At 38.8% G+C, this 16236-nt stretch overlaps 1 protein-coding gene across 2 annotated transcripts in view; it reads left to right on the top strand.

Moving 5' to 3' along the window:
- Positions 1–16236, top strand: part of Diaph3 (diaphanous-related formin 3) — a 459706-nt gene that overhangs the window by 315103 nt on the left and 128367 nt on the right. For both annotated transcript variants that reach the window (XM_087585391.1, NM_001305172.1), the window contains 1 exon segment: positions 994–1129. In XM_087585391.1, the coding sequence (XP_087441517.1) occupies positions 994–1129 (136 nt within the window).

The following is a 16236-nucleotide window of genomic DNA, read 5'->3' as shown; positions in this document are numbered from 1 at the left end:
ATCTCCCACATATGTACACAAAAATGCCACACAGGCACAGAAATGAATGGTTACACCTTTTGTTCAGTGCTTGACTGTGTTACAACCTGTGAGTACTTACCCTTAATCCCAAACACTGCAACAAATGAAAAGAAAACCAACTGGCTGGGAAGGTCGTTCAGTTGGTACAGCAGCCCTGGGTTCAGTCTCTACAACTGCATGTAGACTACTTACTTGTAGTTTAATTGTCCGCTTTAAAAATATTGGTAATTAACATGTAACCTGTTTGTATTTCATTGACATTAAGTGAAATACAGTTTGTTTGATGTAATATGATGCCATGCTGTTTGTTGGCACTTAAAAAATTCTACCTTTACCTGCTAATTCTCACTAATGCCACATGAGAGGCATTGCTTGATTGGTATAAAACTTAGAAATAAGAAATTAATTAACTAATCACATATCCATTGAGATCTTCTTTTCATTAGCATGTTATTGGTTTTGATCAACAGTTGCAGGATCTGACTTTGAGACCTCAAATATTTATATAGTTGCCTTCATGGCACTCTTTTTTCTACAAAAAAAGGATTTGTTCCTGACCGTTAGGTGGAGATTTTGTCCCTGTTTAACATTTCCTCAGCTGCTTCCCTTAAACTCGAATAGCTTATAAAGGAGCTACATACATGGTAAGCTCTTAGGGAGTTAAAGATTCTCTCTTTATGTTAGTGAGCAGACTTGATTTGTATATTAAACGCCTTTTTATTTTTAGTTTCTATCTTTTCCCTTTTAGATAATTCCACTTATATGCAGGTGCTTTAAACCCAGAAGAGTATTTATAGATACATGTGTAACAAGGGTTTATGTGTACATATTTTATGGCTGCCACTCATCCAAGAACTAAATGTTTTCTGAAAGAGAGTCACTCAATGGTTGGACCTTGTATGGGATTTTAGATAATTTTCTTGTGGAACCACTGGTTAAAATTAATAACTTTTCAAATTTTATTTGTATTAGCAAGCATTAAAGGAAAACATCAGAAAAAGAGAAGCAGCAGAAAAGGAGAAACGTGCTAGGATAGCAAAAGAGCGAGCAGAGAAGGAGCGACTGGAACGCCAGCAAGAGAAAAAGCGCTTGCTAGAAATGAAAACTGGTGAGTCTCATTGCCTGCCCTGTTCACACCATGCTCACATAAGATTCGTGGTTCTTCATCAGCGTCTTAATGTATTTGATGAACTAGGAAATAGCATTTGTTTCTGTGGTTGGCCATAGAGCATAGTTTTCCCTGCGGGCCTTCCTCTGTTTAGTTTGCCAATGTGTGTTGTTTCTCTCAGGCTAGGAGCTCTGGAAGAGTTGGACGTCAAGTGCATTCGCTAACTTTATCATTATCAAGTCTGTAACAATGCTTGTCTACTCAATACAGTTACATCCATAGGAACTCACAGGAAATTCTGCAGGATACAAGACTCATTTCTTCCACTGAGTGCAGCACTTTTGATACCTCAAGAACTTGTATTAGCACACCTTAACTCTTCTGATCTCATTACGAGGCTGAGCTCAGTCTCCAAACCTTGAAGCAAAGGCTGAGAAGAAAGAAGGGGCTGGAGGAGGGTATGGGAGACAAAGAGAGACAGACTGGAGAGACAGAGCTACCAATGGTAATCCCTAGGAATAACTATAGAAAAAAGAAACATTTGGATATGTCATTTTTCTAGACATGAGGGTATTGTCAGCATGCTACAGTATTCCTCAGCCACTCATCCTGAAACTTCCCAGACAAAAAGACACAATGTCTGGGGTTTGCATGAAAATAGCCTGTGTTGAGTGGAGTGTAGAAGCTCTGTGAATGAAGCAGGAAGAGTTTTTAAGCTGGTGACTGCACTGGGAAAGGGTGTGCCCACTGTCCTCTCTTCTCTACTTAGATTAGACTATGTTTTCTAACTGTAATGGTCACCTTTTGAAAAACTTGACAAACTTGATTACAACCTTCTAGAAACATCTATATATTTTATAAAGTTAGATGCATCATGCTCTGGTTTGTTTGTATTTTATTTCTCCCATTTTACTTTGTTATTCCTTAGATGACTATTCTTTTTTTTTTTTTTTTTTTAGGAAGAGACAGAAAGGGTTGTGGATCTAAGTGGCAGGGGAGTTGCCAAGGAACTGAGAGTAATGTGAGGGCAGGAAACCATAATCAGAATATATTATACATATAAAATATCATTCTCAAGAAGAGAAAAAATGATTAGGTTGTAGTTTTATTTTCAGCCTTAACAAATTTAACTCCTTTATTTCCAAGGCACTAAGGATTGAAGGTTTTAATGAAATATCCGTCAGCCTCACTGGTGAATTCTGTCAGGTTAGGATCCAGGACAAGAACACCACCTGTGGTTTCCCAGCAGGGAGAAGCACCGATGCTGCCTTGTGCTTTGATAGGCATGATAGCATTAGATGACAAATGGGTGTTGTAGACTACATTCCTGATTCTTCTAGGAATCTTAGTCCAATTCCAGGTTTATAGTTGAAAATCAGAAAATGTTCAAGGAATATCTCAATGTTTTATCAAAAATAAATGTCAGAAAGTATACTACTGACTGTTAAAATACACTACTGGAATAATCTTATATTAAAATCTTAGCCCAATTTCTCTCTCTCTCTCTCTCTCTCTCTCTCTCTCTCTCTGTGTGTGTGTGTGTGTGTGTGTGTGTGTGTGTAGGTGCGTGTGTAAAATATATCTTTTGTTGTCCTACAATGTTTGTCCTTAATTTCTTTCTGTCACCTACATAGTGATGCCCTCTTTCAAAAATTCAAAAAATCAGAATAAAGCACGCCACTGCCACACTGTTTATCACGGGGCTCATTGTATTTAGTACCCTAGATGATTTTATAACAGTTGTTAGGTTTTTTTTTCAAGACATAATTTCCAAATGATGACAAATGTGTATAGGTAAGTAAATACCTTCAGCCCATAGGATTTCTCAAACATCATTTGTGCATTAATGTCATATATAGCACACCTGTTGCCATTTTCCATTGAAGTACGATGTTCCAATCATAGCCTGGGTAATAACAATTTATAAAAAGTTTATTAATCCGGACATAGTCTCACAATGTCCTGTCTGTCCCCCCAAACCCTTTAATTCTCATTCATATTCTCTTTGTCTCTGACTCTTTCTTTCTCTCTCTCTCCCTCCCTCCCTCTGTCCTCCATCCCCTCCCTCTCTCTCAACACACACACACACACACACACACACACACACACACACACACACACACACACACACTATGGCTTCCAGCTTAGTGCTCTTATGGGATTCCTGAGTGTGGGACAAGTGGTTCTCTGCACCTGTATATGTTCGTGTGCCTTTGGGGGGGCTATTTTCCTTCTATTTATTTGTTTTATCATTTTATGATGTATTAGCTTCGGTTTTATATTTTATATTTTACTATTATCCCTTAGATGGTCATTTATTTTCTAATGAGAGACAGAAGGAACAGAGCCAGATAGGAGAGGAGGTGGGAAGGGATTTGGAGAAGTATAGTGAGGAGAAATTATAACCAGAATATCTCATTTTATATAAATATTTAATTGTAATGATAAATGTCACTAACTACAAGAGTCACAAAATAGAAAGCTACGATGTACGGATGCTACTTTTGAAGTGTTTTCTATCTTTTGAAGACATTTGGGAAATTGAAAGTTTGGGAAGTAAATTCTAGACAATTGTTTTGATTTAAAGAATGTAGGAACATACACTATTTAGATAGCATATAGAAAATTTTCTCACAAAAGTGAACAAAGCTATCTTTTAAAATCAACAGTAAATGATAGTTATTCTGAATATTTCTCCCTTTAAAGGTGACTCAGTTGTTAATCCAGTCATCGGCATTTGAAAATAACCACCATACTGAAACAAATCTCAACTGTAATCAGTAGTAGTTCTTTCTGGTTTGCTTGTTTTCCTAAGTAATACAAAGAGTTCCCTTTTCTGATGTATGTTGAGTGTGCTTTTTCTGAAATCACTATTTTTTATAGCATTTGAAGACTTTCTGCAATGGGAATGAAGTTACTAACATAGTTTATCGTATCCGCATTTGATTGCATTCTGATAGAAAATAACATTGGATACATACATTGTCTTTCACGGTCACAAATCTGAATGCTGATGTTATATTAAGAGAATATGTTGTGATTTTCTCTTTTTGTTTTACTTGTAGTGATAAGAATTCACTATATAGGCCACTTTTCAATGATTCATTCATCAATAAGATGCAATAAGTAAGATAACTGAAAACAGGCAATGTGTCTTTTGTACGGAAATGTGACACGTGAATGAGTAAGCAGGCAACCAAGTGCATAGTTCAAATAGCACTTGACATAAAGTAAAGTAAGAGGCAGAAGTGACTGGCATGGAGCTGCTATTGACACAGTTGGTTTTATATAACAAAGGAAGTATTACCTGTATCTCAAATTTCTAATTGAAATGTTGGTTAATAAAAAGTCCTAAGGAATTGAGACTATTTCTGACTAGTGTATTTGCTTTGGGATAAGCAGCCTTATATTTCTGCAATTCACTGCCTTGCTTATATAGTTTATACCTTTAAGCATCTTTTTCTGGGGCTAGCTCCAAGTTGATATAAAATTTTTCTTTGTAAGTATTGCCTTTCTATAGAACATATTACTTCACAAACCACTATAGTCATCTTTAGCCTGGTCTTCCTAGTATAAAAGTAGTGTGAACTACTGGGCTAATATTAGGACTTGTTACTTCTTTGGGCAGGAAGTTTTCATCTCATCTAATTTTCCTATGTAAGGCACAGCTCCTGAGATGACCGTCTTCCTGTAACTGCTGTAATCCACAGAAGCCTTCTTCCCACAGATTTTCCTGAGTTTAGTATTACCATGCAAAGAAGAACTGAGTGTTTTCATGGATATTCAAATTGTCTAATTACTACCTAAGATAGTAGAGTAGTTTAATTCCGCACTTTCCTGCCCTTGGAGGGAGAATGGACAGCTGTGTTCAGATCTACATGGGCTCCTTATCTCTGTCCTTTCACAATGGGGCTTTGTTAATAGGATTAAAGTAAAATTGTGAGCTAGACCTCTTCCGAAAATAAACTCACTCTTATGATTCCCTTTGAGTAGTTAGTCTGAAAACAAGTGTAGGGTCTCTATCATCCGAGTGTTAAAGGTCATGTTCACTTGATTCTTTCTGTGAAAAAAAAGCTTGAAATCAGATGCTCACATAAGCAGGGTTGGTGATTCCTGCCAGTGCGGGGATAGTATCTTAGAAACAAATAAGCAAACTAATTTTTAAAATGTCTTTATGTTATTGCTTTATGCATGCAGAATTAGTAAAGATGGTATTTAATTTTAAATTATTTTTACATAGAAAATACTAAAATATAAAACATCTATATGAAGTGTTAAACAAAGATGACAGTGTTTATTTAAATACATAGTAACCTTATGTAATCCTTTCTAGAGTGACATAAATGGGAATAATGGATTTATGTAATTATGTACAAGTTTTTCCAATGCCATTTCTATTTTTTAACCATAGAAACAAACGGCATTTGATAATAGAATCCAAATGTTATGTTTTAAGATTTCCTGCTTATGTAAGATGATTCACATAATTTTCAGTGGCACATCAGAGTGGTCTTGAAATGGACTGACTCAGTGTTGTATAATTATGTTTTGTGGAGGAAGTAAATAAGAGCTTATTTAATGGAGCAATAAAAGCTATACTAGCAGCCCCTATATTTTAGTCTTTAGGTTACAATTTGTCTATTATTTATTAGGCTTAAATGTCTCATTTGGTGCAGCTTCAGTCTATTAAATAAAGGATAATTAGCTTTTAGGAATCCGTTGTTTACCCACATGGCCAAAACTGCTCCTTTGTTTTCCACTCCACAGTTTTGATCAGCTAAACAATTAGCCATCCATTTCAGAGCAAATGTGTATTGTATAAACACCACTTAGAAATGTCTCTGCAGTCTCAACAGATAGGCAATTTCTGTCTGTATTCGCTTTCAAAAAGGTTTGAACAGTTACCCCTTTTCTACGGATGTCATAAAGCTTAGATTATTTTCCATAATTGTGCTGATTCCATTGTTCTGCAGTAGTGCTCTCGGATTTCTCCTGTTACCAGTGAGTGATGCCTAGAAGTAAGCAGCAGCTTTAGTCATTTCTCTGTGTGGGATTCAGTCCCGTTGGCTTGGGCGCACTTCTCTTTTCTTTCATCTATCTTTGATAAAACAATAGAAAGAACTAATTTGCTAACATTAATTTATCGTTTTTAATCTTCCGGGCTCTGCACATGTTTATTATCATGTGTGATATTTAAAAACAACTTGAGACGTTTCATCAGAATATTCAATTTACTTACACAGAGTCTTGTGGCCAGGGAAGGCCAGGCTCACATCTTCTGACTAAAGGTCACTTTTTAATCACCATATTATTTCTTGACAACTGATGAGTTAACCATGATATGGGCAATCATCTTAGTAATTGGTGACACTGAATGTCTTAGGGTTTCTACTGCTGTGAAGAGACACCATGACCACCCACGGCAACTCTTATAAAAGACAACATTTAATTGAGGCTGGCTTAATTATGCAGGCAGACATGTACCTGACAGTTCTATATCCAGAAGAAACTGAGACACGCTGGCTACACATAGACCTCAAAGCCTGTGCCCGGTGCCACACTTCCTCCTACTATGCCACACCACACATACTCTAACAAGACCACCCTTACTGATATGACAACTACATATGAGCCAATCATTCACATGCATGAGTCTATGAGGGGCATTTCTGCTTACTACCACACTAGACTTTACCTGAATGTGAAGATTGAGAATTGTCTCATCCCAGTCTCCCCTCCCCTTTCAGAAAAAGGTAGACCTCCCTTGGATATCAACTTGCCTTGGCATATCAAGTTACAGTAGGACTAAGCTCTGGAGAGAAGGCTTAACTGTTAAAGGCTAAGCTCATAACCAAAAGTGTGAGTGCATTTTTTTTTGTGCACATTTATTCTGTGTAGCTGTAGTACCATGCTCTACTCTTTCAACAAGTCCCAGGGATGGGGGGAGCCAAGAGAGGGGACAGTTAGCCATGTTTATCATAACATAGCCTGAAACTGATTTCCTTTTCTTCTTCACTCTGCATTCTCTCCATTTCCTATCCCTCCCACCTTCCTCCTATACCACTTCCTCCTTTTCCTCCTCCTCCTCTTCCTCTTCCTCTTCCTCCCCTTCCCCTGTGGCAGTCTGTTAACTCACCTCTGTGACACTGATACTAACAGATTTACCATTCATTGCACAAGAGATGTTGCATTGCTCTTCCTGTGAGTATTATTCAATATTAGTTATGTGTTTAGGAAAAAGAGTCCAATTCTTATGACATTTATTTAGAAATAAAAGATACAATCCACAGACCACATGAAGTTCAAGAAGAAGGACGACCAAAGTGAGGGTGCTTCAGTCCTTCTTAGAAGGGGGAACAAAAATATTCATAGGAGGAGATATGGAGACAAAGTTTGGAGCAGAGACTGAAGGAATGGCCATTCAGAGCCTTCCCCACCTGGGGATCCAGCCCATATACATACAGCTACCAAATCCTGACAATATTGCATGCTGCCAGGTGTGCCTGATATAGCTGTCTCCTGAGAGGCCCTACCAGAACATGACAAATAATGAGGTGAATGCTAGCAGCCAACTATTGAACTGAGAACAGGGTCCCCTTTGAAGGAGCTGAAGGTGTTTGCAAACCCATAAGAATAGCAATGCCAACCAACCAGAGCTCCCAGGGACTAAACCACCATTCATAGAGTACACATGGACAGACCCATAGGTTCAGTTGCATATGTAGAGGGTTGGCCTTGTTGGACATCAATGGGAGGAGAAGCCCTTGGTCCTGCCAAGACTGGACATCCCACTGTAGTGGAATGTCAGGTGGGGAGGTGGGAAGGCGTAAGTGTAAGAACACCCTCATAGAATAAGAGGAGGGGGAATGGGGTAGGGGGTTTATGAATGGGAAACCAGGAAAGGGGATAACATTTGAGATGTAAATTAAAAAATATCCAATAGTAAGAAAAGATTAAGTTCTTCTCCCAACCACCTACTAAATAAATAAACAAACAAACAAACAAACAAACAAACCCAAGCCTGGACGTGAAGATACACACCTTTAACCCTATCAGTCAGGAGACAGAGGCAGGTGAATCTCTGAGTTTGAGGTCAGCCTGGTCTCAAAAAGCTAGTTCCAGGACAGCCAGATCTACACAAAGAAAAACCTATCTATAAAAACCAAAAAAGAAAAATGATGAAATTTCAATTATCATAAAATTAATTTTGACTAAATTAATTCTTTTGGTATAGTATGATTTATATATAAAAATTTTGACATTGCAATCTGAACATCATTATATTTAACTTTTCTATTTCCAAGCCTAGACTTACCTTGTTTATACTGTGCTACAAAAACATACAAAGAAACAAAAACACATACCAGTGAATTTTCTACTTAATCCAGTATGGAGATCTCACAACTCTTGGTAACATCATATATATCCATTTGTCATACATGAACACAGGTATCATCTTTGTGTAACAAAGTATACCTTAGCTAACTGTTGGCCTCAGTCAGTGCTTACCTGGCTTGTGGGACATTGACCCTTGGTAGTTCCAGGTAGAATCACTACTTGGATCTGGATAAGAATTATGTCCTTTTTACTTTCAGACATGAAAAAAAAAAAAAAAAAACTACTGTCTAGTTTGCAAACTTAACGATAAACCCCAAACCCTTTTTTCCCCATCTTTATTAAATTGGGTATATCTTATTTACATTTCAAATGTTATTCCCTTTCCTGGTTTCCAGGCCAACATCCCCCTAATTCCTCCTCCCCTTCTATATGGGTGTTCCCCTCCCCATCCTCCACCCATTGCCACCCTCCCCACAACAATCCTGTTCACTGGGGGTCCAGCCCTGGCAGGACCAAGGGCTTCCCCTTCCACTGGTGCTCTTACTAGGCTATTCATTGCTACCTATGAAGTTGGAGCCCAGGGTCAGTCCATGTATAGTCTTTGAGTAGTCACTTAGTTCCTGGAAGCTGTGTTTGGTTGGCATTGTTGCTCATATGGGGTCTCAAGCCCCTTTAGCTCTTCCAGTCCTTTCTCTGATTCCTTCAACGGGGGTCCTGTTCTCAGTTCAGTGGTTTGCTGCTGGCATTCGCCTATGTACTTGCTGTATTCTGGCTGTGTCTCTCAGGAGAGATCTACATCCGGCTCCTGTCGGTCTGCACTTCTTTGCTTCATCCATCTTATCTATTTTGGTGGCTGTATATGTATGGGCCACAGGTGGGGCAGGCTCTGAATGGGCGTTCCTTTAGCCTCTGTTCTAAACTTTGCCTCCCTATCCCCTCCCAAGAATATTCTTGTTCCCCTTTTAAAGAAGAAGTGAAACATCCTCCTTTTGGTCATCCTTCTTGAGTTTAATGTGTTCTGGGCATCTAGGGTAATTTGAGCATTTGGGCTAATATCCATTTATCAATGAGTACATACCATGTGTGTTTTTCTGTGATTGGGTTACCTCACTCAGGATGATATTTTCCAGTTCCATCCATTTGCCTATGAATTTGATAAGTCATTGTTTTTGATAGCTGAGTAGTATTCCATTGTGTAGATGTACCACATTTTCTGTATCCATTCCTCTGTTGAAGGGCATCTGGGTTCTTTCCAGTTTCTGGCTATTATAAATAAGGCTGCTATGAACATAGTGGAGACCGTGTCTTTGTTATATGCTGGAGCGTCTTTTGGGTATATGCCCAAGAGAGGTATAGCTGGGTCCTTAGGTAGTGCAATGTCCAATTTTCTGAGGAACCTCCATACTGATTTCCAGAATGGTTGTACCAGTCTGCAATCCCACCAACAATGGAGGAGTGTTCCTCTTTCTCCACATCCTCGCCAGCATCTGCTATGGCTGGAGTTTTTGATCTTAGCCATTCTGACTGGTGTGAGGTGGAATCTCAGGGTTGTTTTGATTTGCATTTCCTTATGACTAAAGATGTTGAACATTTCTTTAGGTGTTTCTCAGCCATTCTGCATTCCTCAGCTGTGAATTCTAATAGGGTTATTTGTCTCCCTGCAGTCTTAACTTTGTGAGTTCTTTGTATATTTTGGATATAAGCCCTCTATCAGTTGTAGGATTGGTAAAGATCTTTTCCCAATCTGTTGGTTGCTGTTTTGTCCTGACAACAGTGTCTTTTGCCTTACAGAAGCTTTGTAGTTTTATGAGATCCCATTTGTCGATTCTTGATCTTAGAGCATAAGCCATTGTTTTGTTTTGTTTTGTTTTTTCAGGAAATTTTCTCCAGTGCCCATGTGTTCAAGATGCTTTCCCACTTTTTCTTCTATTAGTTTGAGTGTATCTGGTTTGATGTGGAGGTCTTTGATCCACTTGGCCTTAAGCTTTGCACAGGGTGATAAGCATGGATCGATCTGCATTCTTCTATATGCTGACCTTCAGTTGAACAGCACCATTTGCTGAACGTGCTATCTTTTTTCCATTGGATGGTTTTGGCTCCTTTGTCAAAAATCAAGTGATTTTCTTCACTTTGGGGTCTTCTGGGTCTTTAATTCTATTCCATTGGTCTATCTGACTGTCTCTGTAATAATACCATACAGTTTTTATCACTATTGCTCTGTAATACTGTTTGAGTTCAGGGATAGTGATTCCCCTGGAAATACTTTTATTGTTGAGGATAGTTTTAGGTATCCTGGGTTTTTTGTTATTCCAGATGAACTTGCAAATTGTTCTGTCTAACTCTCTGAAAAATTGTGTTAGAATTTTGATGGAGATTGCATTGAATCTGTAGATCACTTTTGGTAAAATGGCCATTTTTACTATATTAATCCTGCCAATCCATGAGCATGGGAGATCTTTCCATCTTCTGAGATCTTCTTCAATTTCTTTCTTCAGAGCCTTGAAGTCTTATTATACAGGGAATCTCGCATACTTGATAAACACTCTCCCCCATGTTTGCTTTGTGTATATGAGTGTTTTGTCTTCATAAGTGCAACCTATGCAAACCTGATACCTGCAGAGGCAGAAGATGTCAGAAAAGCATGCTTGGTTTCCTAGAGCTAGGCTTACAAACTGTTGTGCACAGCCATGTGTATGTGTGTGCTGGCAACCAAACCCACGTCTGCTAAAAACGGGTGTCCCCCCCCACATGATGTATCCTGCTTATAGTTTTCCCTCTATTCCTATCAGTTCATCGCCAGCCATACCCCAGTCCAGATTCACTTCCTTTCTGACTCTCATTATAGAATACACAGGCTTCTAGAAATATATTAGAAGATAAAACAAAACACATTGGAGTTAGACAAGACAAACAGAAGTGGAGCCCAAGGGAAGGCACAAAACCATAGACCCACTTGTTTACACACTCAAGAATCACATAGAGACACTGATATCTGAACCATAGTGTGTAAGCAGAGGACCCTATGCAGCCCTGCACAGCCCTGTGCTTGCCTCCGCAGTGTGTGGGAGACCACAGAGACTTTGATCAGTGGTGAGTTACAGGGCCTCGCTTTCCTTGTCTGCTGCCTGCGCTCATGCTCTTCATATTCTGTCTGCCTCTTCTCCCCACGTCCCTCCGCTCTGAGGAAGAGATTTGATGGAAACATCTGTTTAAGGCTGAGTTTTCCGAAGTCCTTCACCCTCCGTGATGTCCGTCTGACTGCTGAGCCTTCTCTCCAGCTCCTCTAAGCCTCCTCCTCATTTTGACAGACAGTCTCAGCAAATTGCCTCATACGGCCTTAAACTCACTCTATAACCCAGGCAGTATTTGAACATAAGGTCTGTCTGCCTCACCTTCACAAGTAGCTAACATTATAGGCTTGTGTTCCGTATCTATCTTCTTCTAATTCGTAGCTGACTGAATACTACGAAATATGATACACATCAATTCATGTGTTCTCCTTAATGTGTTTTTCTGAAGAAAACTTGTACTTGGTTCTAGTTTATATCTAATTAACCATTAAGGTCATGCAGTACAAGAGGTATAGATTAGTATCTTATTTTTATTTCACTTTCTTGAATCCATATTGATCAAGAGCATGACATAATTCACTTTATTTCCTAGGACCTGTCAATCACTTGTACCTCTATACCCCAGATATCTCAGTTGTCAAATAATTGTAAATTCTTAGATGATTTAAAGACAGTGTTTTATTTTGTGTTCAGTTGAACACATTATTATTTATATGAGAAGTTAAAATATAAATCAAATTATAGGCCTAGAGCCAAACCAGTCAGCACCTGCATTCAGTTTTGTGGAAAGTACTTAAGTCATTTACTTTTCACCTATGCCTGTGGCTGTCACTATGCTATGAGTAGTTATAAGATAAATAGTAGTTTCCATAACATTAAAATATGTGATATCTAACCCTTCAGAAGTCATGACATAGGTCAGTAATCTATAGACTGTAGCCTTTGCCTTTTAAGATACAGAGTAAAACCAATAGCTTTTCTCGTTTCTCTTTATCACAAATCATCCATTTGCAAAATGATAAAGTGTGTTGAAAAAGAAGACATAACAGATCGAGTAGAAGTATTGTCTACTATAGTTGCCAGGAAAACTCAATATTTAACCATATTTCTGAGTAAACAAAATGTTCTTGTCCATTGTGTTGTTTTGGCAGGAGAAGCTGTGTGTTTGAACTTGTGAGGGTTTCAGAAGCACTAGGACTGACTGGTTCATAGTGGGTCCAGGGCATGCTTTCCAGCTGCAGTCTTCCTGTGGTGCTGTTTGTATGTTTAGAGAAAAAGATCCGATATGTCAAAAGGCCAGAGACAGACCCAAGCTTTATATTTTTCCTAATACGCCTTCTCTTTTTTTCCTCACTCTTCGGGTCATTCTGACATTTGGTCCTTAGAGCTGAAGGACTTCCATTCACTAGATTAGGAATTGTTCATGAAGGTCTAAAGCCATTATCTCAAGAGGAGAAAACACTGAGCTCAGTATTATTTGGCTTTTGGTGCCAAACAAATATACCCCAGGGCAAACATGGAGAATTAAGCAGGGAAATTGAATATTTATATGTTACTTGTAATGGTATGAATTGGCATTAGTGGTTAGATGAAATTAGACATTATTTCGTAATAGGATTTTAAAATATTCCTGGATGGCTTTCTTTCTCAGATATCCAATGTTCTTCAGGAAAATTAGAAGCAACATAATACTAACAGAGTGAATATTGAGGGCAGCCTTACCACAGACTAGAATGCCCCTAGGCAGGAAGGATATGACAGAGTAGTGTAGTGTAGTAACAAAATGGATGACTAACTGCTGTTGGAGATTATTGCCCAAGCATAGTGAATTGCAGAGTGAATTGTCATTATAAGCTTCCAATAATAATAATAATTATCATTAATGGGTAGAAGTGACAGTAATTTTAGTCCAATATAGTTCTCTGCATGTTTATTTTTAAACTATTAGTGCTATTCAGGAAGGAACTCTTGCAAAGCAGAAACATTTTTGTGGAATTAGTGCTGAATCCGAGGTTCCATCAGTACCAGTCAGGAGCTCGAGTGAAGGACAGCTGCTTGAGGAAGCAGCATAGATTCTGTCCTAGTCTTCCAGCTCCTTTCTGACTGGCAATTAGTTTGAAGATGCTAAGTGAGTGACAGTTCCTCCTTTTACCTTAACTGCAAAGTCAGTCACAGGAAGAGTACTTGGGGAACAAAAGGTTTATTTTCACTCAAGAAGTAAGAAAATGACAGCTTTCCACCACAATCAGTTCTGAGAAGTCATGCATGACTACTGCTGCTGCATGGTCATGATGTTCTCTGGTTTCGCAAAGCTAATGATATTGTGTTTTCCGTGATGCTCAGGGAACTAAAGGCTGTTTTGTAACTTTTGTCCTCTATTATTTGTTTTAATGTTTTCTGAGGGCCAACACTGTTAATGTTCTTTCAGTTAAGGAACAGTGTCTGTTGATAGCGATCACTTATTATTTTTTTAATGCATTGGTTATTTTCAATAGATAAATGTTAATTCTTTTAAATGTTTTAAGAAGACTCAGCAGCCTGTTTTGCTGTGACTGCTGGTTGTATTTTTTTTTTTACCAGCTTTGGAGTTGAAAATATTATTTGTTATCATTGGAATTATCTTTCTATCGTTCTTAAGAAAGTACCCTAACTCTGCCCTCCTTTTACGTGTACAAAGATAGTCCAAAGGATGCTAACTGAGCTTGGTCTGAGGCGTGTAGCATTTGCAATGCTCCCTTGAACACACAAAAGTGTGCTCCCCCACAACCTCAGGACACTTGACCATCATATCTGCTGTTAGCATTGAGCATCGATTCCTTGTGTTACATTGAAAGCCTTGTGGGAATTTACCAACTGCTAAGAAGAATCTGAAAGATTTTTGCTAGAAACCTTGTTCAGAATTACTACTCTATTTGGTAAGTAAGCATGGCAAGGAGGCTGGTTTTGAGTCTTTTCTCTGTTATGAGAAGACTCTCTTTATGTTAGTGTTACTCTACCCTAAACCTAACAGAAATAGAACACTGACTCAGCCTCTAAAGGACAAGGAGAGAAGAGAAGGCAATGAGATCTCTAAGCAGGGTTTCCATTCCTAACATTAAAGGAATGCCTGTGGGAGAGACATCGATTCCCTTTGATCAGACAAGCTTGCTAATATATGTTTCTGTGTGTGTGCGTGTGTGTATGTGTGTATGTGCATGTATATGTGTGTGTGTGCTCCTTTATGCCTTTAACTTACTACAGTGAGAGATCTGGACAAAAATAAGTTTTGATAAACTTACCAGGGCCTTTGTAAAGTATAAATTTATCTTATTTCACTAATTACATAGGCACTCCTCTTTAATGTACAAAATCGGCCTATTTATAGACAAAAAGCAAGCATCCCATAGTTTCTTGGGGGATCTCATGAAGACAAAGTTTTTATCCATCATCAGCAGTGTCTTAGACCTTTCAATGTCTGCTGCTTTTAATATGTTATGTTTCCATAGCAAGTGTTCAGTAAACATTGCTAAAATATGAACAAATTTATGTTTAAGGGACTAGAATTCCCCAGGGATAATTGTCCTCTTTATGTTTACCTACTGAAAAGTAAAGTAGTCCAGTCATAGGACAAGATGTGAGATGTGTCATGTTTATTTTACACGTTTGTATATTGGAACAAATTGATATTTTATAGCCAATAATTTTTTTAATAAAATCTGGTTCCACTTCTAAGCCACTGAGTTCCCCCACTTGTCTTATGTGCGTGTGCATGTATGTCTGTGTGTCCATCCATGTTCTCAGTAATTCCAGCACAGAGTTCAGTTATTCATGTTTGCTCATGTTTGACATTTGCTTCCCCTCCCTGCTTGCCTCCCGTCCTTTTAGAGAGTTCCCAAGTTTGCAAGCCATCTGTGTTCCTGATTCTGTTCTGTTTGGGTCTGAAACAGCATCCCACTTTGACACATTTTCTCTTAACTGGTTTTGGTAAAGATGATCAACGGTGTCCCCTTGAATGACAACCAAGGAGATCTACTTCTTTTCTCCTAGGTTGGACAGTTGATGATGTCCTGAAATGATGTTTGGGTAGGGCTGTGCAAAAGATGAAGCATACTGGAAGTCATGGAGGGTCTGCTGCTCTCTGGCCCCGTCCTATGGGCATGAGCCCAGGGCAGCCAGGGCAGTGTCTGACTTTCCTGTGAAGTGGATGGCCTTGCACAGAAGGCCAGATGGAATAGAGGTCGTTAGACTAGAAGGAGGAAGGCCAATTAAGAAGTTCTTGCATTAGTGTGCCAGTTAAATGCAGAAGACATGACCTGTGGAAGAAGGGAGCTGGGATACCTGAACTAAGAAAACAATGGATTCAAAAGAAAGTGCAGAGAGAAGATGAGGAGAACCTTGGAGTGAGTTGAGTATACAGACACCATAACGTGCTCATGACAATGTGAATGGAGCTTGTGTTTAGAACACATCGATTTTGTTTTAAACTCTTTTAATTCTGGGAGCTGAATTTGCCTAGGTGGACCTGGTAGCAGATATAAAACACAGTTATCAATAATGTTACTTCTTTCATTAAAGTATGAAATGAAAAACTCCCCGTTCAGACTAACCGGACGGTTGTTTGCGAGTAGACACAAACACTAACTGGAAGCAGCTATGGCTGTTAGCCCATGAGTAGGGTGGGGTATTCCATCCTGGAAAACCTGAGTGAGACCCTGGTCC

The sequence above is a fragment of the Rattus norvegicus genome, chromosome 15, assembly GCF_021556685.1.
Source record: "Rattus norvegicus strain SHRSP/BbbUtx chromosome 15, alternate assembly SHRSP_T2T, whole genome shotgun sequence".
NCBI lineage: Eukaryota > Metazoa > Chordata > Mammalia > Rodentia > Muridae > Rattus > Rattus norvegicus.
The sequence above is the reverse complement of the archived record's forward strand: the minus strand, read 5'-3'. Positions and strand labels throughout refer to the sequence as shown.